The following is a 23,625-nucleotide window of genomic DNA, read 5'->3' as shown; positions in this document are numbered from 1 at the left end:
CAATATTGAGATTCTCCTCTTTCTCTTCACTCTACTCTTCTCTTCTTTCACCAAAACCCCAAAATGAACTTCTAATTTCTATTTCCTCTAAAACCCTTGTTTTAGTTAAACCCTTACTATCTTCAATTACTAATGGGCTCTAACTAACACCCCTCACTTACTAATACCGACTTAGGCCCAATAATCAACAACACCTACTATCTTATATTATTTACTAACAATCCCCAAATAAAACAACATAAAATCAATTAAACATATAATTAACACATAATGCACAATTAATTCACATAAATAAATAATTAAAGAAAAACGGTCGTTACATGGGACCCTGTTGATGGCAGTTCAGATTTTCAATGCCCTTCCACAACTTCTTTCTGTGTTTTAACTAATTCAAAGCATAGATAGCAGTCATCCAGTACCTCAATATAGCACGTAAGTTATAGATCCCATAATGTATCATTTGGTTAGTGCTTTTAACAAATTTAATGTCAATTCTACTATCATCCCAATACACCCATATCCTACCATTGTTGTGTTTATTGTAATTATCCAAGTAATTTCCTTTAAGCTTCAGTTTACCTCTATTTTCCTCAACTTTATTACTTTTCACCTTGGTCTCAATTAGAATAGCAATTTCAGGATTAAGATTTAGGAGACGGGAGCTAATCTTACCTGATTTATTGAGCCCCATCACGTTTGAGGGTATGATCATGGCACATCTTCATGAAACAATATGGACTTTCTCATCCCCGGTGCTTAAAACCCGTTTCCACATAGGACTCGTTCTGGTGACACCATCTTTTGTTTCCCCTATCTCTTTCCACATTTGCCAACCTTTGTCCATTTTTCATGTTCCACATCATTTTTGTTTGGAGTCTCTATCAGCTGATTTTCATTTGTTGTAAAGGCCTCAATCCTTTGATTTTCATCTTTCTTAGGAGTATCCTTTACCTCTTCTTATTGTGTAGTTTTCTGAATCCATTGATTGGTTGTTGGTTTCTACTTCTTTGACCCGCATTGGTGCCCTACTTTTGGCATTTTTTAGAATAGGGTGGTTTCCACTTGTATTCGACAATTGCTTCATTCTTCAAACCTCTGGATCTTTTATGGTAGTCTCCTTAGCTAGCTCTTGACTAATATCCACCTCCAGCAGTATCCTGACATATAAGATCCTGAACTTATTGGTCGTGCACTCATGAGGTACTAGAGGATTTCCCAAGGAATTGCTTATTTTACTCAAACTCCTCACTCCCCATAAGTGCAATGGAAGCTGAGGCAATTTCACCCAGATTGGTAGAGTTCGCAGCATATCATTCTTCAAATTGAAGGCAGGCTTCCACTCCCTCAAAAACATAGGCACATTCCTTATAGTATAAGGTCCTTTCATTAGCACCGCATCCTTATCATGATAGGAATGAAATCGTAAGATGGAATAACCTTCTTCATTATAATACATATCTGGAGGCTTAACGAAATTCCACATCATCATCATGAATTGCTTAATTATATTCATACTCAAATCTCCACCTAATACATACATTGCTAGCGTAGAGTCCCAGAACTTTACCTCATTCTCGATGTCGGATTCGTCTATTTCAATTTCAACCTCTCCATTGATGATTTTAGGTGTTACGAATTCAATCGCCATTCCATTTCCTAGGTTCCGATTTCCACTTAACACCTCTACCCATAACTTCCTAGCTTCAGTGTCTTCAATTGATTTTTCTAGGGTTTGTGATTCAATAGGTTCCTCTTCGTTTTCTTCCTTTTTCTTTGTATTTTCTCCCTTTTCCTCGCTTGATGTATCAATGTCATTGTTCATATGACTAGTTCCCATACAAATGGTTGGATTCACCGACAACAGTGAGATCCCTCAATCATTATTCATGCTATTGGATTCAAAGCCCATAAAAAATGGCAACACAACAAAATAGATGGAGATGTAAAAATAAGATAGTAAGGCATAGTTAAAATGCTCGGACAAAATCCACTTCTTATTTGTTTTTATTTGTGATTTTAACAACAAAAAATAGGAATAGGTTAAACATATTTACCTATCATTTTTACTAACTATTTTGTAGGCTTGATTTTATGTCTCCCGTCCCTTTTATTTTTCTTTTATATTCAATAATTTGTCTTTATTAAAAAAATGAAAATATTAATTTAGGAATAATATATATTATATTATTCGGATTATTAAATTGAAAGAGGAAAAAAAAAACAACTAAAACTGCATTAGAAATTGATACTTATCACTTAATTGGGATAAAAAAAATTGCAGAAGTGAAATTTATTTGATACCGAGAGCATTTGATTTTTGCAAGTTTGGTTTTCTACTTTAAAAACTAGTTATATATTGTGAATGAGTGAAAACATATATATCTGCTGTTATAACTTATAATAATGCTTAACTATCAATATAATCAAAATTAGTTACTAATACTCTATATTGCAAGTTGCCTAACATATAAACACATTTTCAAGTTATTCAAAATGAAGACAATATCATAAAGAATCTACCTAAACAAATATTGAAGTTACAACACAGATGTGTTATGAAGCACGGACACTGAAAACACGATACCGACCCTGATACTGATGATATTGTACTAGTCATTTTTAGACGTAGAAATGCAGAAGATACGAAGCCTTATGACGAACCTGTAACAATTATAGCTATATGTCAAATTACACTGAAACAAAATTAACTCATTAAAAATAAGATATTCCACTCACCTTTGATGCGTAAGCTCGTAGGTCTGTCGCTGAAATTAAGGTAGAACAATGTCTAAGAAAAGAACAAAACATCTCGTAGATTTCTGGATTGTCTTCGACAAACGAGTTGTTGGACAAAACCCAATTCTCTGTCAAAACCAAGTAAATGTATATTTCGAAGAAATTGCAACTTTTCTCTTTGAAGTTAATTTCATCAAGTGATCTGATGATCTCTTCTCCACTGTTGGCCTGAGGAAAGAACATGTAAATATTAAGTAATGCAAAATTTTCACTGCCAATACTTTTATACGCACAAATATAAATAAATTTGATGGCCGGATAAGGATCATACTTCGTCAAAACAATGAAGCAGGCTTTGATAGGCGATAGCGCTCCTAAGTTGCTTACAACGAGAACTGTCTTTTGAAACACATTCGACAACTTGGATACAATTCAAATCCTTCGAGACTCTGCAGAACCAAGACAGCAAGAATAAGAGAAATGAAGCGAAGATTGCTTATGGACATGATATAGAAAATAGTTATCAACAATCAACACACTTCAGTTTGACCTGCAAGCGATGAACTTCGCTATGTTTTCACAACTTGTGCACCATTCTTGGTCAGTGAAGTAATTGACGGTTGCTTGCAAGCATTCGCTTAAAAGCACCAACAACCCCTGAAGCCGGCGATCTAGGAATAGACATATAATAATTTCAACTATCTCTTCAGCTTCTACAGTTGTCAAAAATGCTTTTGTATTCCTGCAATTAGAATCAAGAAGTATGAATTGCCAATATCATACAGGTAATCTAATCAATGCAACTTTATAACTCAGATGATAATTAACCAAATATAAAAAAATGACGGATAAAACATTGAGGATATCCCCGGCGTACACTCACTATTGTTGCTTACCTTATCCGACAACAAGAAGTGACAAATCTGATCCAGGCTCTAATATTTTGAGGTGGACCTCCATGGTTAGAATCTAAATACAATGATATATATTGTTCTTAGAAGCAATGGTACTAGATAGGGAGAGATATTTGCATTCCAATTTCAATAATGCAAACATCTCTAAATTAAGTGCAATTGAAAAAGAAATAAAAGATATTCATGAAACGGAAAATAATATTTCGGCTTTTTTGTGCTGAAACTTAACATATTCATATCTCTTATGGAAAGAAAATGTGTCTCTCACAATGTATAGATAAGCAAGAGTTACCTGAACCTGAACTTTCATGCTCGGAGATGGATGAAAACTTAAAGAGGAACCCGTAAATGTTAAGAGCACTTCTCAAATCTGAGTACTCTGGAAACCAATCAATTTTGACAGAAAGTTGATCAACCTATTAAAGAACGAACATGAGTAGTAACAATTTAATAGAATAAAGGCATTGAGATAAACATGCCAGGCCGTCATTTCTATTGACGGTAATTGCCCAAGGATAACATAACAAACAAGTTTACCTCCTTTCTAGAAGAGAGAATTGTGCACCAATAATCACTTGAAGAATTTCGGAGTTCATCTTTTGACGAGTATAACACTGAAATAACAAAGCAAAACAGATGCGTGACGTGACAATCATGCTCACATTATAAACATGAAAGAAGCCATGATTTTACTTACTTGTGTTGAAGGCCCAAATAGCTACAGGTTTTTCAACAAGGCCGGAAAGGAAAGCTAATTTTGAAAGCCAGCCATTGACTAATAAACTTTCAAGAAAGCTATCTCCTGAAATGACACACAGTATTAACTGAGATTACAACTTAAGCAGTATCCTCATATAACCGCCGTTTAGGACTGACTTATTTGACCTTATCACATTTGTGATACTCTTTTAGAACGCTTACGAAAACAAACTATAACATGTCCAGAGTTGATTTCGGTGTATTTTCATAAGCTACCTAGGATACCTTGTGAAAACAGTTTGAAGTTATTTAATCTTTCGTTATAGAAATAACTTATAGACAAATACTTACATGATAAGCATTTATACTATAAGCGCTTAATTTAGTTGTTTCGCAATACTCAAGAAAGACGGTTCAATTATGAATTAAAAAACACAGAAAAATGACATTATAGCTTCAAAAATCAAAAACATTACAGCTACCTTTGTCTACAGTCAACTCGACCATGGAGTTTAGTTTATTCTTCATAAAAGATTGTATGAAGTTACAATTTCCGAGGTCAGGAAAGTCCAGGACGGGAAAAGGTTTCTGCAGCACACAACGTAAACATTAATAATCTTAAGTATACAAACAATTAAGAGATAAAAACAACCACTGAGCATTTGATTCAGTATAAGGACCTGCTCTCCAAAAACTTTGACCCCCCAAACTTGAATTTCGTTTTCTTCTCCAAAAGCTTTCAACTGGATAAGAACACAAAAATAATAAGTAACATAACAACAACAAAAATAACAAAAAGTAATAACAAGTAAGAAGGTAGAAAATTATACCTGATTGTGACATTTCTCGACAATCCGAACCAAAACAGCTTCCCTACGATCTTCATCGTCGTATTTCTTTTTTTCCTTTGCCTTAGCCTTCTTCCTTGCCTGCTTCTTCTGTTTCTCTACAAGCTTTTCCTGTTCCTTGTAGTGATCATTAAGAAGATCGTCCAACCCAATAACTTTCTTCCTGGTTTACATAAGTTTCAATTACTCGTCAAAACTTATGAAGCACCGACACAGACACGATTCTAGACAATCACACATGTTAGACTCTTTTAAACTGAAATGCCGGCGCCACATAGATTAGAACTTTTTAATCAATTATTTAAACTAAATGAAGGAAACCCATTTAAGAAAAACACACATTTTGCATAAAAGTTGCAATTTTGAAACTAAACTATAACTCAAAAAAGAAAACAATGGTAAAAACTGAAACTTTAAACTCTGGCTCTCTAAAAGCTTGTACTGATTCACGTTAACATTGAACTACTTGTTAGAACCTATTGCTTAAATGAAGGGAAACCCATTAACGCAAATTCATAAATTTAGCATAGAAGTTGAAATTTTGAAACTAAATTATAAAACCCTAAACCGAAAAGGGGGAAAACTGGTAAAAATTGAAACTTGAAAGGATGGGGTATGAATACCTTTTGTTGTTGATTGGAAGGGGTACGAGAAGGTCGTCTTCTACCTCGAAATCCAAAGGGTCGTCCATTTTTTTGTTGAAGAAAATTGGTGCTTTTTTTTGTAACTATAAGGTTTGAAAAGAAGAGTGGTGGAGAAAAGAGAAAGCGCCAAAGGGACTAGACAAATATTTTGATTTTGATTAATGGGCTCAAATTTCAACACACTATTTTTTGTGAGAAAAATTAATATGCACCAAGTCAACCACATGTATCTAATTAAAATATATTTTTAATTTTAATATAGTGATTTGATATAGGGCGGTAAATAGGTATGTCTATCTTGATTAGGTTCGTTTTGGAAAAGTCGGGAAAAAATGGGGTGGGACGGTGCGGACTTTGTTGAGGGTGTGAGTCTAAAATCTTACTCCCTACGTTTCAAATGTTAAGAGAAATTTACTTTTTAGATTCATTGAATAATTAATGTATTTATCTAATTATTCAATGAATCAAAAAATTGAATTTCTCTAATTTGGGACAGAAGGAGTATTTCGTTCCGCAAAATAATGAGTGTGGAGCGAGGCGGGCCTGCAGTCATTGCACCTTATAAGTCTAAAAATTGTAAATTTTTATGTTAATGTTTCATCCGCAAAAACGGTGTGGGGCAGAACCGACATATTAGAGGGTGTGGGCATGTTACTTTGATTCGCTTCGTAAAAAAGTACAGGTAAAACGGACAAGTTTGACGGATCGGACCTGCTTTGCCCCCATAAACATGGCAAATACAAAGACTTATTATATGTGTAATATTGGTTTACATTTAAACTATTTTTTATTATTTAAAATTTATATGTATTTCATAAAAATCATATTGTTTACATATAAATTTACCATGATCCATAAAGAATTGAGAAAATAGAAAGTGCACAGATACTATAAGTGTATTTTTAAAATGTTGATATGATATGACGAATTGGTACTTTTTATTGAATTTGTGTAAAATTATTTTCATTGACGATATACATTCATTAAACTCTAAAGAATTTTAATTAATAAAAGAGAAAGAGTTTGATAAAGAATATACTACTACTTAACTTTTAAAGTGTGAAATTTTATGTTTCTTTATTTTAATGTGTATGAGTTTCACTAGTAGTGTCTTTAAAATATAAAATAAAAAATTTTAATCTTTATGTTATGTGATGTTATTGGTCATTATATTCCAGAATGTAACAAACTTAATAGACAGCCAATTAACAAACAACAAAATTTTCGATTAGAGGATGGGATACGAAGTGATACTTAATCAAGGGAAGATAAAACCACATAAAATTCAGGCAAAAGTTTGAATGAAATTAAGGGAGAACAACAGAGGCAGAGATGATGATATGAAAGGCATCATTGAAAGAAATCATATAAGATTAAAGGAAACTAATTTAACATACTTATAAGGGAGAAGAAGGAAACGCAAGGACAAGATGCAAGTTCAAAGGAGAACAAACATAATCAATATCTGAATAGGACATACCCATTGAACAAAACCCATGACTCACAAAATCTAAACTTCAATTAATTTCAATTGTCATGGGGTATAAATGAAGAGGAACCTCAAGACCAAATCATTAACAGGACAGTACCAAAGGAAATTCATCTTCCAACTCAACGCACAAGGTAGGAACACGGGGCCAGCATTGCACAACATAAACATCATAATACTTCTAGGTTGGATATCAATCAATAACACAATTGGGTGAAACTTAAGACAAGGCAGAATACGGTTATGACAGGTACAACACTGAGTGGGCATGTTCCTTCGCAAAAACAACAACAATAGGATACTCAACTAGATTATAAAAGTTTGGCTCCATCTAAAGGAAATATGGATACATTATTTAATCATTAATTGATGATCTCGAAAGAAAAGAATATGGCAGTTACACTATTTGAGTAGGATAGAGTTTGGATTGATATCTCATAGAATATACAGGTTTTATCACATGAGAAATAACAAAAGTATACTCAACTCAATGAGAAAAATATGGTATCAACTATAGAGAGTGACTACACTAAACAAAAAGGAATTGATTTGGACAGAAAACTACAAGCACACTAAATTATAAAGGAAGACTATAAGTTTGGCTTTCTGCACAGGAACTACAACAATAACATAAGATCAAGGACAACAACATGTTATTTTTCAGAACATGAAACGAGGTAGATAATTATTGGAGAAGGCATTACAAGTACAAAACATCAAGAGAATTTGTGGACTTATAGTCAGATTCATGAATTAAAACCATCACGGAGCAAGACAACATATCTAAGGAAACTAATGAAGGACATGTTATGGGTTATCTTCTGCAGCACTACGTGTCTACATCACAAGGGGATAAAGTATATCAGAAGGCAATAGGGAGAAGATCATAACATTTTGTTTGACCAGAAACAAATAAGCACCACAAAACAAGAAAATACAACTCCACCACAAATAATATTAATTCAGTATCAAGAGTCAATTGCATGTCAATACAATCAAAGAAAGCATATTATTTAACAAGGAATACAGATACAAAATCATGTTGGTTTGGTAAAAAAAATCAACAATGACATAGGGCCTATATTTAAGGAAGGGGTATAAAGGATCATGATAAGAAAAATCACCACAATCAGGAGACATAAAGACTTGAAAGATTTCATGACTAATGTGAATCCAAATATGAATTATACACATCAGGGACATGATTTGCAAAAACATCACATTATGCATCAAACTTTAAACATTAAAAAGGCAATTCAATTGATCTAGCGAGACATTCTTCAACCAAAATTGAAAATGACAACAGGGTATGTTGATCATCCGGTTGCATATTATGATCAAATTAGCAAGATTATTGGTAACAAGAATGGGAAAAACTTTTCCGAGATAGAGGTCAACACCTTGAGTAATGTTGATCGAAAACAAGATAGGGCACCCATATATATCCAAGAAGATAACTCAGATAACCCCAATGATGAGGATTGTTTTCCAAAAGTTGTAGGGATGACATAGTTATTACTTAAGAAGCTTTAAAAACCAGGGCAACATCAAGACACAATATTTGCAATGCATGTTTTGAAAAAGTAAGAAGAAGAAATACAAAGCCACTACTAAAGAAGGAACCACTTAACACTAGATCTCATGGTGTGCATAATTAACCTCAACCATGACAATCCTTTATTGGAACACGAGAGAGATGGGAGTTTGGTTTGGTTTGGTTTCTTATTTGTTTCTTTCTTATTCATATTGTTTTGTTTGTTTTATTTTCCCTTTCGTCTTTTAGTTTTCCTGGCTGCAACCCCCATTTGTAATTATCCTTTTTCTTTTATAAAGTAGCATTTCCTTGTTTCAAAAAATAAGATTTTATTTTAGTTTAGTTTAGTCTAAGGCTAATATTTCAAGGTTGAAGAAATTTTTTTAGAGAGAGAGGCTCCCCCTTCTTTCTAAAAATAAGGTTTATTGATATGAATGAATGTTGACTCCCCTCTTGTAGGGGTCTCTCCTTCGGTAATGGTGTTTCTCTCCTCCGACATAGAGGTTCTCCTCTCCTCTATGAAGCTTTCTCCCTATTGTGGGATTTTTTCCTTTCCTTCCCATTCCTTTGAAAAATTCATCTCTGAAGGATTTTTGCCTTACTCTACCTCCAACCTCCATAATGGTACTTCTCTCCTCCATCAACCACCGAGATCTTGCAACGCCGGCACCATCTTCACCAATCAATGGGAAAAATGGCACAAACATGGAAAATGACCTCCTCTAGAGCCTCCGCCACCAGAAGATCTGAAATTTCTGAGATATTGAGTTTGTGATTTTGGTATAGCTATTATTTTGTTTTTTGTTTTGTCTTTGTTGTGTGTGTTTTTGTTGTTCTTATGTTAAGTTTATTTTAAGTTTTCTCTCAAGGTGTTCGATGAAATGTCCCAAAGAAGTTTAGATGAAGAAAATGTGTTGATGGACGAGAATCTAACAGTGGTTGTTGCAAATTAGACTCTCTTTTCTACTCAACAAATGGTTCCTTCATAGATGGTGAGTTTAATCAATCTTGAGAGCATGTATAATCAAAATGTGCGATCCAAAGCTAAAGAAATTATTCATAACTGGATAGATTTAAAGATTGTTGCTCCTAAACTCACTTCACATTTATGGAAGAAATTTGCTTGGTTGTTTTGATTAAGAAAATGGATTAGTAATAATCTATTGGTTTCTAACTTCTCTATGTTTATTGATGTCCAAATATTGATTAGTTTACTTATCGTTTTTGTTTTTAGAATGTGGATGGGAAATGCTCTAACGCAATGTATTTCACTATATTTGTACCTTATCTTTTTTATCTAATGAATGGTGTTGTTATACTGTAAAAAAAGGTTAATATTTCAAAAAATTGAGTATCCCAAGTCTCGTCAAAATATGGACACGCCCTTAAAACACAAAATATCCTAGTTGAATGACAATTCATTATCTGTTTGATAGAGAAAACCATTGGATATCATAACACATGACATACGAGATAGTTTCCCCAAAAAAGGTTATAGTGGTTTTAGATGCTAAGTCTTGCCTTTAAAGCCCAACGAATGACTCAAACTCTGATACACAAAATTTTAAAACTCTAAACTTCACATTTACAATCGTCACTGAATTGATTGTTTGAGTTTGCAGGTTAACCTTTACGATTTATCATTTTATAAAAACCGACATACTGGAGTACACCAATGTTACCATCATCCTCAACTACACATAAAGAAAATATTAGACATGTGACTCCATACACAAGAAAGGGGTGAATTGTGGGTTTCAGAAAAACTTTGGTTAGAAAAATTGTTACAATTATTTTTCAGAGTTTAAAAAAAATTGAAATTTTTTTTTAAGAAATTAGCAATGTCTCGTGCCCTAATTTTTACCTCTAAGATACCACCTCATTTGCATCATATGCATTTATATCAAGATCACAAACTTGGGGATCTTTCTCCTATCTCTTTGAGTTTTGCCTTATGCAGATCACCAAGCACCTTGTTGTATGTGTAGCGGTGAAATTGGTGAGACTATAGTCATGGGAAAGACTTACCTCATTTTTTTTTAACATAGTCGCCACCGCGCTTTATTGTTTCCAAAAAGGAATGGGAGAAAGAGCGAATAAAACCCACATAAGTTTTTAAAATCAAAACTAATAAACTTATCAGAGATTTGGGTAAGGGGGTTTGTTATACAAGGGGAAGGTTTTAAGCACCCCTCATATACATGGTACTCCATGGGAACCTCTTTGTTTATGTTATTATCTGTTTGTACATGCATTTTTGAAAATTATAATTGAAAAAACTTGTTTGAAATAGAGGATGGGGATGTGAAGAGAAGTTTTTGAAAGTGAGCTCGATAAGATATCGCATCTTAGGCCTACATACCCCTTAAGTGCAATAGGGAAGTCAGAGCTTTTGTAGTTCCTCTTAAAAGGAAAATAAAATGGGGGCCAAAGTGGCCAAAAACATTTTGGTTGTGAGCTTTAAAATACTCACAAGTTTTTAAAAGAGGGTTAAGCTTTAAAATACTTAAAAAGGGGATTAGGCTTTAAAATACCTAATAAGTTTAAAAGGTTAAGCTTTAAAATACTTAACAATTTTAAAACAAAGGGACCAAACTTTAAAATATAAGGTCAATGGGTTAGGAGAAGTTTCACCAGGAATAATTCTTCCCTTAACACCAAGGTTTTAAAACAAAAGACCTAGCTTTAACAATACAAAGGTCAATGGACTAAGAATAGTTTCACCGGGAATAATTCCATTCTTTAGTACTAAGGTTTGAAAACAAAAGGGTTTGGCTAAGCTTTAACAATACTAAACCATAAACAAGTTAAAAGCTTTAAAATACTTAACACAAAAAATAAAAGAGTTTGGAAAAGCGTTTGAGTACCTTTGACAATTTAGTCAATATAATTCTCATCCTTTTGGACAAAACAACAAACTTAAGCAATTAATAATGAACACCTCAAGTGTGTGTGTGTGTGTGTGTGTGTGATATCATGTGGCACGTGAACAAATAAGTGAGTATGATAATCAACAAATAAGAAAGATGGATGTATCTAAACCCTTTGATTCAAAATCATGTATGAATGATGAATGATTGATATGATGAATAAATATGGGGTTAGATAAACAATATATAAGAGAAGTTAATAAGATACTGGTTAATTTACCTAGCGCTCATGGCAGAAAATTTAGATACAGAGGGTTTGGAGGGCCTATCTATTCAGGATGAAGGCGGTGAAGAGGGGTTCTCTTTTGATGTTGATGATGAAGGTGGAGATTTAGGAGGGCTGCAGTTTTGTCTAGTGGGAAGATTCTTGAGCGATAGGCCAATACATGTGAAATCAATGAAGATCCGTATGGCGGATATCTGGAGGCCAGTCAAACAAGTCGTGATCAAGGAAGCTACTGATGGTAGGTTCCTGTTTCAGTTTAGTCATCGACTAGATATGGAGGCGGCACTGGTTGGAGGGCCGTGGACGTTTGATAATCACCTGTTGGTCCTTGAGAAAGTGCAGGTGGGCGTACAGATTGATAGTATACCACTCTATCACGTGGAGTTCTGGGTGCAAGTTCATAATTTACCGGCGGGATTAATGATAGAGAAGGTAGGAAAGGCGATGGCTAATTTTATAGGTACGTTTATTGAATATGACAAGAACAACAATTCCAGCTTTTGGAGACAGTATATGCGTTTGAGGGTGAAGATTGATGTTAGGGCACCATTGAAAAAGAATACGAAAGTGAAAACAAAGGGAGGCGAATGGTGTACGGTCAATTTCAAGTATGAGAAACTTAGTATCTTTTGTTTCGTGTGTGGTGTTCTCGGTCATACGGAACAGAGATGTGCGGTTCGTTTTGAGATGGAAGAAGATACGGGCTTCAGGGGTTGGTCGGCGGAAATTAGAGCAGAAAATAGAAGAGTGGGAGGTGGCACTTCACGGTGGTTGAAGGAAGAGGTTGGTGGTGTTAAACATCATGGTGCTGAAAGTTGTGATTCTCAGGCGCGTGAGGCACACACGCACCAAGGAGGGAGTGGTCCTGCGGACGCCGCTAGCCATGTGGTCCCACCAATGCCCGACGTTCAACTCTCGCAGGGGACAAGCATTAATGGGCAATCATTAGCTCAAAACGCTGTCTGTGACGTTTCCACACTGCATTCATTCTCCAATCATTGCCAGATGGTAACAGCAGCAGACAAAACATTAATTGCTCAAAGGCAGCCAATTGAAGAGCGCAGTAAGTATGTCTTGGAATCTGTCTAGGACCCCACCAAGTCTGGACCATGTGTTGCTTCCTATCCGAGTGCCTCCACTTCTGTCCCCACCACTTCTCTTAATGTCCCTACTTTGTCACTCACACCATATCTCTTTAGTGCCACCACCAATAGTTTGAAAACACTTATTTCCCCTAATGATCATGCTGTGTCGGCCATATGGAAGTCTCCATCTACCAAACTTGACTTTGTTTTGCCACCCACAAAAATAAGTGTAACTAGCACTATTAATAATGAACACATGCAGATAAATAATTCCCAATCAAAACACCATCTAAAACTCAAACATAAACCTATTGTCACTAAACCTCATAATACCAAGCCTCATAAACCCAATGTCACCCGTAAGTTTTCAACCAATCCCGCTATCCCCCCCCCCCCCACCATACAGTCTTCTCCCAGTAGTGATTTTAATCTCAGTACTCTACATTCCAACACCCACCCGGACTTGGTGCAGACAGAAAAGAAGTGGAGAAGAGATGATGATGTTGTATACTGGGAAAAGACGAACACAGAAGTTCAGCATTTTTTATCGGCAAGTCCTGGCAGCCAGGACTGCCGGGATTAATGAAGATTTTAAGTTGGAATTGTCGGGGCTTGAGCAACCCGAGAGCGATTCCTAATTTGCGGGCTCTGGCTCATCGACACCATCCTGATGTTATCTTTCTTTCAGAAACTTTAGCTAATTCTCAGAAACTGGAACGTGTTCGTGTATCTCTTAAATTTGAAGCATGCTTATCGGTGGACGTCGCCGGTAGGAGTGGTGGTATTGTTGTCTTGTGGAATAACAGTAAGAAGTGTAGTATTCAAAACTTTAACAGAAACTATATTAACATGCATGTGCAAGATGCTGAGAGGGGTGATTGGAGGCTCACGTGTTATTATGGGTTTCCGGAACGGAATAGACGAAGGCAAGCTTGGGACATGATTCGCGAGTTACATAGTATGTCGAATTTACCATGGTGCATTATTGGAGATTTTAATGATCTACTGTCTCAGAATGATAAAAAAGGCTTAAATATTCACCCGCATTGGTTATGTACTGGTTTTCAAGAAGTTGATACTGAGTGTGATCTCACTGATATCCAGTTGGAGGGTTATCCTTTCACATGGACTAAGAGTCGAGGAGCGGCGAGTATGATTGAGGAAAGGTTGGATAGAGCTCTTGTTGATTCGGTTTGGTTACAGGCATTTCCTTCTGCTAGATTAACTAACCTTGTGGCATCCCATTCGGATCACAGTCCTATTTTGCTTTGTTGTGATCCGGCGAAAAGTCGGCATAAGAGGAGAAGCTTCAAATTTGAAAATTGGTGGCTTAAAGAAGAGGGGGTGACAGAAGTAGTTCATGAAAGCTGGAATGGGGTTATTCAACAGCCTGTTGTTGGTAAAATAGCAAGCTGTGCTACTCAGCTTGATCGTTGGAATATGTTACGTATACGGGAGAATAATGAGGAAAAAGATCGACTCCGTGCAACGTTGGAATTATTTCGTAGGAGTAGTGAGGCTGGAGCTGTAGACCAATACATGGCAGCGCACAATGATTTTAATAGAGTGCTTATTCGGGAAGATACTTATTGGAAACAACGGGCAAAGACTCATTGGCTTCATAATGGTGATCTCAACACTCAATTTTTCCATAGGTCCGCGTCTATTCGGCGTCACTTTCAGCAAATAAAAGTGCTCATAGAAGACGGGGGTGCTGAAATCCGTGATCAAGAAGGTATTTATGGAATTGCGAAACGTTATTTTGATTCTTTGTTTGAAGCGAGGGCAGGGAGTTATGAGCCGGTGTTGAATCTGATTCAACCGGTTATTTCCAGTAATGATAATGATATACTTACAGCCCCCATTTTAAAAGAAGAAATGTATCAGGCGCTGATCCAGATGCATCCCGATATGTCCCCTGGCCCGGATGGTTTTAATCCGGCTTTCTATCAGAATTTTTGGGAGATTTGTGGGGAGGATATTTTTCTTGAGGCAAAGATTTGGTTAGAAAGAGGTTATTTTCATGATACGCTTAATGATACTAATATCTGTTTGATCCCGAAGTGTGGTAACCCCAACAACATGAAGGATTTACGTCCGATCTCTTTATGTAATATAGCCTACAAGATTGTGTCCAAACTTCTGGCTAATAGATTAAAGACATGTTTCGATAAATGTATTGGTGAGGAGCAATCAGCTTTTGTTGAGGGGAGGTCTATTCTTGATAATGCCATGATTGCGTTTGAAGTTATCCATGCTCTAAAGAGAATGACTGCGGGAAATAATGCACAGTTGGCATTGAAGATTGATATAGGTAAAGCTTATGATAGGGTGGATTGGGGCTTTCTGAGAGGAATGCTGACTAGGTTGGGTTTTGCAGAAAGTTGGATTCGATGGATGATGATGTGTGTCACGTCGGTGAATTATTCTATGTTTGTGAATGCAGAAAGTGTTGGTCCAATTACGCCAGGGAGAGGCTTGAGACAGGGGGATCCTTTTTCCCCGTATCTCTTTATTCTTGTTACTGAAGGTCTTTCGGCTCTTGTCAGGAAAGCTGTTGCTAGTGGGGATCTTCACGGGGTCCAAATTTGCAGAGGAGCACCCAGTGTGTCTCACCTGCTTTTTGCTGACGATTGTTTTTATTTTGCAGGGCAAATCTCACTGAAGTTCATAATATTATGGAGATTCTTAATCTTTATGCAGATGCGTCCGGTCAGGACATTAACCTTTCCAAATCTGAGGTGATTTTTAGTAGAAATATCAGTTTACCAGCTCAGGAGGATCTGGCTAGTATCATGGGGGTTCGTCATGTTCTTGGTACGGGTACCTATTTGGGACTCCCGTCCCTGATAGGTAGGAGTAAGAAGGCCACTTTTGGTTATGTGAAGGATATAATTTGGAAGAAGATCAATTCGTGGAGAGGAAGACCGATTTCTAAAGCTGGGAAGGAAGTGATGATTAAATCGGTTCTTCAATCTATCCCTACCTATATTATGAGCCTCTTTATTCTTCCAGAGGGTATTATTTCTGACATTGAGAAAATGTTTAATTCCTTTTGGTCGGGAGGTGGTGGAGAGCGTAACTGTATCCGGTGGATGTCGTGGGATCGTATGACAGGTGCTAAGTGCGAAGGTGGGTTAGGTTTCCGTGATCTTAAGTCCTTTAATATGGCTAAGGTGGCAAAGAGAGTCTGGCATCTCTTTTCTAATCCCAACTCACTGGTCTCCAGAATCTATAAAGCAAGGTATTATCCTCATACGTCGTTCTTTGATGCTAATTTATGTAATAACCCTAGCTTTGTGTGGAGAAGTATTTGGCACGCTCGAAAGCTTTAAACTCTTGGTTGCAGGTGGAGCATTGGTGATGGTAGGAATATACCGGTGATGGGTGCCTCGTGGATTAGAGGAGAGAGTGGAGGAATGGTGAAAGGTCCTCAACGACAAGGTGTGTATGATCTCACTATTAACGATTTATTGTCCAATAATGGAAAATGTTGGAACATACCTTTAATTCGGGACTTGTTTGATTATGTAGTTGTGAAGGATGTTATCCAAACTCTGTTGGTGGATGACGTCTTGGAAGACAAATGGGTTTGGAAAGAGGAACAAAATGGTTGCTATAGCGTTCGGTCGGGTTATAGACTGTGGGTAAAGGAGCATGGAAAGTCGGGGTTTAGTGGAGTGAATGGAGATTGGCGTAGTCTTTGGAAGATCAAGGCACCACCAAGAGTGAAACACCTTCTCTGGAGGATTTGTCGGAATTGTTTACCGACTGGAACAAGGTTGCAACAATATCATGTTTCTTGCCCGTTAGAGTGTCCGTTTTGTTTTCATCAAATGGAAGACTCTTGGCATATCTTGTTCGGGTGTGATATTACGAATCAGAGTTGGCATACAGCAGGTTTGTCTCATATTATTGATTCCCGTATTCATACTTTCAATGACACTTCTTCTCTTATTCTGGATATATGTAGTCGGGAGGATAGTATGGTGGCGGGGAGAGTCGCTATGTTGATAGACATTCTTTGGAGAAACCGTAATAATATGATTTGGAATAATGAGAGTGAGGCGTTTTCTAAACTTGGGTTGAATGCTTTTTGTAGTTGGCAAGAATGGTTTATGGCTCAAGAAAGTAGTGTCCGGGAGCAAGCTCATCAACCTATTTTGAATTGGAATCCACCATTAATTGGTAGGTTGAAATGCAACGTTGATGCGGGCTTTAATGTTAATCGGGGTACCACTAATAGAGGTTGGTGTATTCGAGACCACATGGGACATTTTGTTTATGCGGGAGCAGCTTGGGATTTGGTTTCATTCCCAACTCTAGAAGCGGAAGCGTTGGCTCTCAAAGAAGCTATCCAGATTGCTATTGATCTTAATTTATTGCATGTTACCTTTGAGAGTGATTCACAAAATACGGTTCATGCTATTCGTAAGGAGTTTGTTGGGTCCTCCGATTTTAGTGCTATTATTTCATCTATTCGTAGTTTATTGTTTAATTGTCCTAACTTTGAGGTAAAGTTTGTAAAGCGCCAAGCGAACTCGGTTGCTCACGCCATAACGAAGGCGGCCGATTCTTGGACTAGGCGTAGATTCTTTTATTTGGCACCTCCTTGTATTGCATCCTTACTTATTAATGATATGAGTTGATTTTCGTTTGGTCAAAAAAAAATCAACAAGTATGTACAAGGTAACAAACTTAATTAATCATGGATAAACAAAGATCAACATGTTTTTGGATTAGGGTTTTAAACCTAGATTTTTTGAATTAGGGTTTAAACATAAACTCCTAAACCTAATTGATTTTAATTTTAAATACCAATTTCTTTAAGAGAAATGGTATAAGGGTACATAAAGAAGTCAAAGACATCCTATTCTAACCCTAAACAAATAATTACAAAAATACACAAAACTACTTTGAAGAAATATTCAAAATAAAATGATTTTTGGTTGATTTTTTTATCATAAAAAGACATATTTTTGGTTAATTTTTATATAAATAAATAATAAATATTTTTGGGATTTTTTAACATGGTATTAAAATAAACAAAGTAAATAAATCATAAAAAAACTAGAAAAAAAAACATGTTATAAAAAATAAAGGGGTGTGGCCACTAGGGCTTGAACCTGGACCTTCTCATTCACAGCCTAAAACCTTAGCCACTGGGCCAAGTTGTGCGTCATAAGGCCCATCCATTTCATAAAATATGTAAAACATGTGGTAAAATGGAAAACTAAAAAATAACACCAAGTGGCAAAAGGGGGGTCGAACCCACGCCCTTTGAGAGGAGAGAACTAGGATACGCGCGCTTGCCATGTGAACTAAAATGATGTAGTCACTTAACACACGCTTCCAATTTATTATATTTAAATCTCATTTTTCAAAATGGATGAATGGCGCGAAGCCTTCATCTTCTTCGCTGAAACAGACTAACAACAATGCCATGGATGAGTTTCAAACTTTCTCACAAATTCAACAAAATAAATATGCATTCTGATCCATTTTTAAACACGAACTCAACCATGTAATTAACAACAACTAAAACATAATCAAATGTGAGAATTTCTGAGATTCAGTGATGAACACTAAAAAAAAATTAAATTAAATGATCAATTCTAACAATCAGGCCCTAAAAGCTTAGGGCTTTTAGTCGTCACATTATTCCTAACAGAATGGTATCAAGAAGCAATCAAACTGATGATCAAATAAGCAAGCTCGAGTTTAAATTCAGTACCTCTGAAAATGAGAATCAAACCTTTGCTTAGAGTGATTCTAGAAGTGTAGCAACTATCTGGAAACCTTCAGGGACCTCCAAGGAAGCTTTTAGAATGCTCACAATGCTATTTAAGTGCCTGCAACTTCAAACACGATTTCACCTACAAACACAAAAATTTATGCCTAGAACTTGTAGTTCCAAGTGTTACAGATCCAAAACAGGTGTTTGGATAGCTTCTAAATAATGTTTAGAAGGTATCCAACACAAAAGGCCTGAAAACGCACGAGTAAATTTCAAAATCCAAATTTTAGTTCAAAGTGACACTTTAGTGAAATTTTGAATGGTGATTTTCTGTTTGGGGAGTTTGGCAAGTATTTAGAGGTTATGGATAGTTTCTATATGTTTAATAGAAACTATTGGAAAGGCTAATTTGGTTTGGAAGTGTTTGGTTTGGATTTTGGCTAGTGATGAGCCTAAATGAAGCTTTAATGGAGTGAAAATGGTGAATTTTGGTTAAGGGACCTTTGAGAGGTTAAGGAAGATATGGACACCTTATAAATGATGTTTAGAAGTTGTCTAAACCTTTGGTTGACACCCAGAACTTGTGGAACTCAAAATCACTATGAAAATGCAAAGATTGGAAAATGAGAATTTCAAGTGAGGTAGTAACTTGGAGAATTCTGGTGTATTTGATCAAGGGAGTGATGCCCTATATTTATAGGCAAGATTTAGGATTTGTGGAGGGAAAAAATTCAGAAGTTTGAAGCTCACATGTGACCCTTGTACAATCTTGCTTGTTTGTGAAGAAATGAGAAAGTTATGGTTTCAATGGGAGGTACAAAGCTTTAGGCATGCTTGGGAGGTTTTGATCTGATCTTAGAGAGTTTGCTTGTTGGTTTTAACTTGCTTTTTCTGAAAAGGGAACAAGTTAGAGGCTCAAGACAAGTTGACTTAGCATAAAGCAATGCTTTTCTAGAATGGAAGTGGTGACTTTTGTACACAAATGGCATGAAACTTGGATAATACTTAGAACACTTGGATCATAGCTCAAAAGAATGTGTAATATTATGATTATGGCCTCTTAAACAAGTTAGAGGGGTTGTACTCGGGAGATTCCTTCAGATTTTGGACAAATCTCAAACTTGTTCTTCATGTTCTTCATAAAAATGGCTTGAATTCAAGTGTTATGAAGCCATATTGACAAAATCATATCTCCTAGCTCAAGTGATGAAATTATATGTTATTGATCTCTTTGGAAAGCCCTTTCTACATGATTTAATTCACTTGTTAAAATTTTCCTCAAACTCCTTTGGAATCATGGAGAAAAAAGGGCTTAAAGTTAAGAAAAAAACTAGGTGAAAACACTTAGAAATTTTCCAAGGTTTTTGAACATAAACCTTCTTAATCCAAAATCTCTCAAAATAATCAATTTTAGCTAAAAGTTGCATTGTGATAAGTTGTTTGTTTTGTCAAGATCTACAACTTTCATGTTTGGAGATTTTTGAGTTTGTAGGCAAAATTTGGAGTTCCCAAAATTGGGTCAAAATTCACTTAAAACCCTAATTTTGACTTTTGTTGACTTTTTAATTCTTGATGAATTCTTTGAATTTCCTTTGATAAAATGTCTTCAATATCCATATGATGATGATTTGAATCCTTAAAAGTCCATAGTTGAGCATTTTTCTCAAAAGTCAAAGGTTGACTTGCACAATTGACTTTTTCCAAATGAACTGCAGTTTTGTGATTTTCAAATGAATCAAGATCTTATCTTCAAATGAATGATATGAATGGACTATAATGTTGATTTGAATATCCTTGAATCATAGTTCAAGTCTTGGAACCATGTCCTGATTAAAAGTTAACCCTCTAGTAGAATTAGGTCAAAAATCCTAATTGGAGCCTCTGGTGAATTTGAAGGTGATTGATCTTGCATTGAACCATACTTGGACTTTGATATTGATTAAAGAATCCTTTGAATCATAGAAGGATGTTTAATTCCTTTGTGGGCCTTAAAACCCTAATTTTCCCAGTCTTATCTTGATCAGTCTCTTGTCTTGGGACACAAGAAACAAACAACAGTTTTTGTATTTTTGTTAAAAAATGATAAATGCATGATGACTATGATGACAATGATGATCCTAATATTTAAGCTATGGTGGGATCTCAGTGATCAAAAATTGGGGTGCAACAGTATGTATTTTATCTTTTGTGTTTATAGCTTTTATATTTCACTAACCTATAATAAAAATACAAAAATATGTCTTGTTTTCCTTTGTTTATTTTGTAAGGACAAGTGTGAACCAAGTGGATCAAGTAAGTTACCTCATCTAGGGTTTTCATATGATCAAAGTCAAAAGTATGGTCAATATTGATTCTCAAGGCTTATTCATCAAGAATTGACCTATAATCTTAGGTTATATCATCTCCAAACATCATTCAATCTCAATTAGTTAAGAATTTCCCAAAGATTGGCTGCTTATTTCTCAAGAAAATTCAAGGTTCATGTGTTTATTTCTATGCCTTAATCATCAAGCAATCTCAAGCCTTAGCCAAATTTAATCAAAGTAACATCAAGATTTCATCATGTTAAGATCATATGATCATCAATGTGGTTGGAATTGCAAGAAAAGTTTAAAAGATTCAAGTTTGGTCAAGGAAGTTTGACCTAAAAGTCAACATTTTCAAGCCTAAGTTTAAAATATCACAACTTGCTCATGGTTCAACATTTTTTAGTGCTTCTTTTAGAAAATGACTCTCTAACATCCTCAACAACTTCTCTTCACAAGTCAAGAGCTAATCAGGCTGGGAGAATCATCAAAGATGAAGAAACATTGTAGGTCATTTTGTGGATTCAAGTGAATTTTTCCTAACTTCCCAAGAACATAACTCTTTCAATATTCAATATTTTTAAAGCTTATTTTTGCACAGTGTCATTCATGGTGTCCTCTACAAGTTTGTTTCAAGGATCAAAGGCTAAAAGTACTTTGAAGGCCATGAAAGATTTGAAAAATATAACAGGTCATTTTGAAGCATTTTGTACTTAGAAAAATTATGACTTTTTAGCCTTGCTTTTGTACCAGCTTTTATATACCATAAAATTAAATGAATCAAGATCCTACGCTCCTTGTTTTTTTAAATTTATTTTCTTTTTCTGATTTTAATTTTAATTCGTTTTATCTTTAAAAATTCATATAACATTCATTTTAACTCCAAAAATTCCCAAAATAATTTCTAAAGTTTTCTTTTATTTTTCTGCATCTGATTTTATTTTTATTATTTGCTATTTTTCATTAATTTTCTCCTTTTTGCATGCATTTTTAATAGTTTAAAATACTTTTATGAATTAAATTTTTTTGATAAATTTATTACATGATCCTAAGGTCATTCCTGACCTATGGTGATTTTATTTTATTTTTTGTTTGATGTTTAGATGCCTCTTTTATATTTTCTTCTTTATTTGTATTTTTGAAAATCATTTAAAATCCTTTTATGCATATTAATTTCATTTTAATGCATTTTGTGTTATATATTACTGGTTGCCTTGGATTGGGGGTCAATTGATCCCAAGTTTCTTCAACATCAATGGATCTTGGGTGTTGATGGGGTTTAAAACCCTAATACACCAAAATGGATGGTTGATGTTTATGATACTTGATCAATACTGTGATCCAATTTGGTTGTGCTTTCTCTCTGTCATCTTCTTCATCCCCTTCCTTTTCTCTTTTTCTTTTGATCAATTGGATGATGATTTATTTATCTTGTTCAATTAAGTTTAGATTAGCACTTGATGAACTTTCATCAATTCAAATCTACTTTCCACTTGATCAATGGATCCAGTGAAGTACTTTGGGTTGATGATAAGTATGTCTTAAGATACTAAGAAGGACTTGATTAATGTAATGATCTCTTATCCTTGACCTTGTCTTGATCACCCATGTTTATTCTTGTACTACATGTTTTAGAAGAATGACTTTGTGTCACTTCTCTTACTTTTTTTGGTACATGATTTTTTATTGACCCGCCTCATAGTTGCTACATCTATATAAGTACATCTATGATTGTCTAACATAGCGCTAAATTGTCCCGAATCGGTTGATTACTCATCATACTAACACTAATAATATTATTGCACCAACTTTACTTTAATGCATTTTAATTATTGCCTTTACTTTTAGTCATTTAAATTCTTGCCTTTACTTAATGCAATTTATCTTTAGCATTACATTTCATTTTGTTTGTTTATGTTTATGCCATTTATTTTTATGTTCTTTTTCCTTTTTTCCCCTTGGGCATTTCTTTTCTTCTTTAAAGACATTAATAAAGGAAAAACTTTAAAAAAATTGGTTCTTAATCTTTGGACTATGGTTACTATCTCTTGCTATGGACATTTGGACTTTTGGACTTATGATATACCCTTAGCTTAGAGTTTTCATTTGATACCCTATGATTTCATCTGGCTCATTACACTTGAGACTTTGGGATTCCTCTATGGCCTTTGGTTGTCTATTTGTTTGTTTTCATATGATGCAGGTTTATGATATCTGATACCTTGAGGCAAATCTTTTGGTGCAAGTTTATCTGATATAAGTTCATCCGACATAAAGTTCATATGATACATTATGATCCATCTGAAGCACTTTGGCTTGGCTTGTTGTTTTATCTTCTCTGATACTTAACTTGGTTTATTTGTGATTGCTTGGTTATCTGATACTTGTGGGCTTAATCCAAAGGAAATAAAGGCTTATGTTGACTTCAAGTCAAGTGTTTGCTTCTTTGTTGGTTAGATCTTCCTTATTTTTAGCTT

The 23,625-nt window shown here is 35.2% G+C and overlaps 2 protein-coding genes across 3 annotated transcripts; both read right to left on the bottom strand.

The window, feature by feature from the left end:
- Nucleotides 1–1,087: 1,087 nt before the first annotated feature.
- Nucleotides 1,088–1,837, bottom strand: LOC131623206 (uncharacterized). The gene has a single exon (XM_058894204.1). The coding sequence runs from the start codon at nucleotides 1,835–1,837 to the stop codon at nucleotides 1,088–1,090; it is 750 nt and encodes a 249-aa protein (XP_058750187.1).
- A 592-nt stretch (nucleotides 1,838–2,429) lies between these two features.
- Nucleotides 2,430–5,983, bottom strand: LOC131623194 (uncharacterized). Of its 2 annotated transcripts, none has more exons than XM_058894197.1 (12): nucleotides 5,821–5,983; nucleotides 5,180–5,360; nucleotides 5,030–5,092; nucleotides 4,832–4,937; nucleotides 4,348–4,452; nucleotides 4,188–4,264; nucleotides 3,943–4,066; nucleotides 3,633–3,705; nucleotides 3,287–3,478; nucleotides 3,068–3,185; nucleotides 2,737–2,964; nucleotides 2,430–2,661 (listed from the first exon to the last, which is right to left on the bottom strand). In XM_058894197.1, exons 1-12 carry the CDS (start codon nucleotides 5,886–5,888, stop codon nucleotides 2,620–2,622), a joined length of 1,377 nt encoding a protein of 458 aa, XP_058750180.1. In that variant the 5' UTR covers nucleotides 5,889–5,983; the 3' UTR covers nucleotides 2,430–2,619. The 2 variants fall into 2 exon arrangements, with proteins under 2 accessions (XP_058750180.1, XP_058750181.1); XM_058894198.1 differs by having other exon boundaries at nucleotides 3,949–4,066.
- Nucleotides 5,984–23,625: the final 17,642 nt, after the last annotated feature.

This window comes from Vicia villosa, unplaced genomic scaffold, assembly GCF_029867415.1.
Source record: "Vicia villosa cultivar HV-30 ecotype Madison, WI unplaced genomic scaffold, Vvil1.0 ctg.000058F_1_1, whole genome shotgun sequence".
Lineage (NCBI taxonomy): Eukaryota > Viridiplantae > Streptophyta > Magnoliopsida > Fabales > Fabaceae > Vicia > Vicia villosa.
This window is presented reverse-complemented; position numbering and strand designations above follow the sequence as displayed.

What these genes read in the sequence shown, in the direction of transcription:
- LOC131623194 (XM_058894197.1), bottom strand. Translation starts at nt 5,888, where the DNA reads ATGGACGACCCTTTGGATTTCGAGGTAGAAGACGACCTTCTCGTACCC. An exon ending in TCAAAGTTTTTGGAGAGCAG is followed by an intron (nt 4,938 to 5,029) that starts GTCCTTATACTG and finishes TGTGTGCTGCAG; the next exon opens with AAACCTTTTCCCGTCCTGGA. An exon ending in TACGAGCTTACGCATCAAAG is followed by an intron (nt 2,662 to 2,736) that starts GTGAGTGGAATA and finishes TAATTGTTACAG; the next exon opens with GTTCGTCATAAGGCTTCGTA.
- LOC131623206 (XM_058894204.1), bottom strand. Translation starts at nt 1,837, where the DNA reads ATGGGAACTAGTCATATGAACAATGACATTGATACATCAAGCGAGGAA.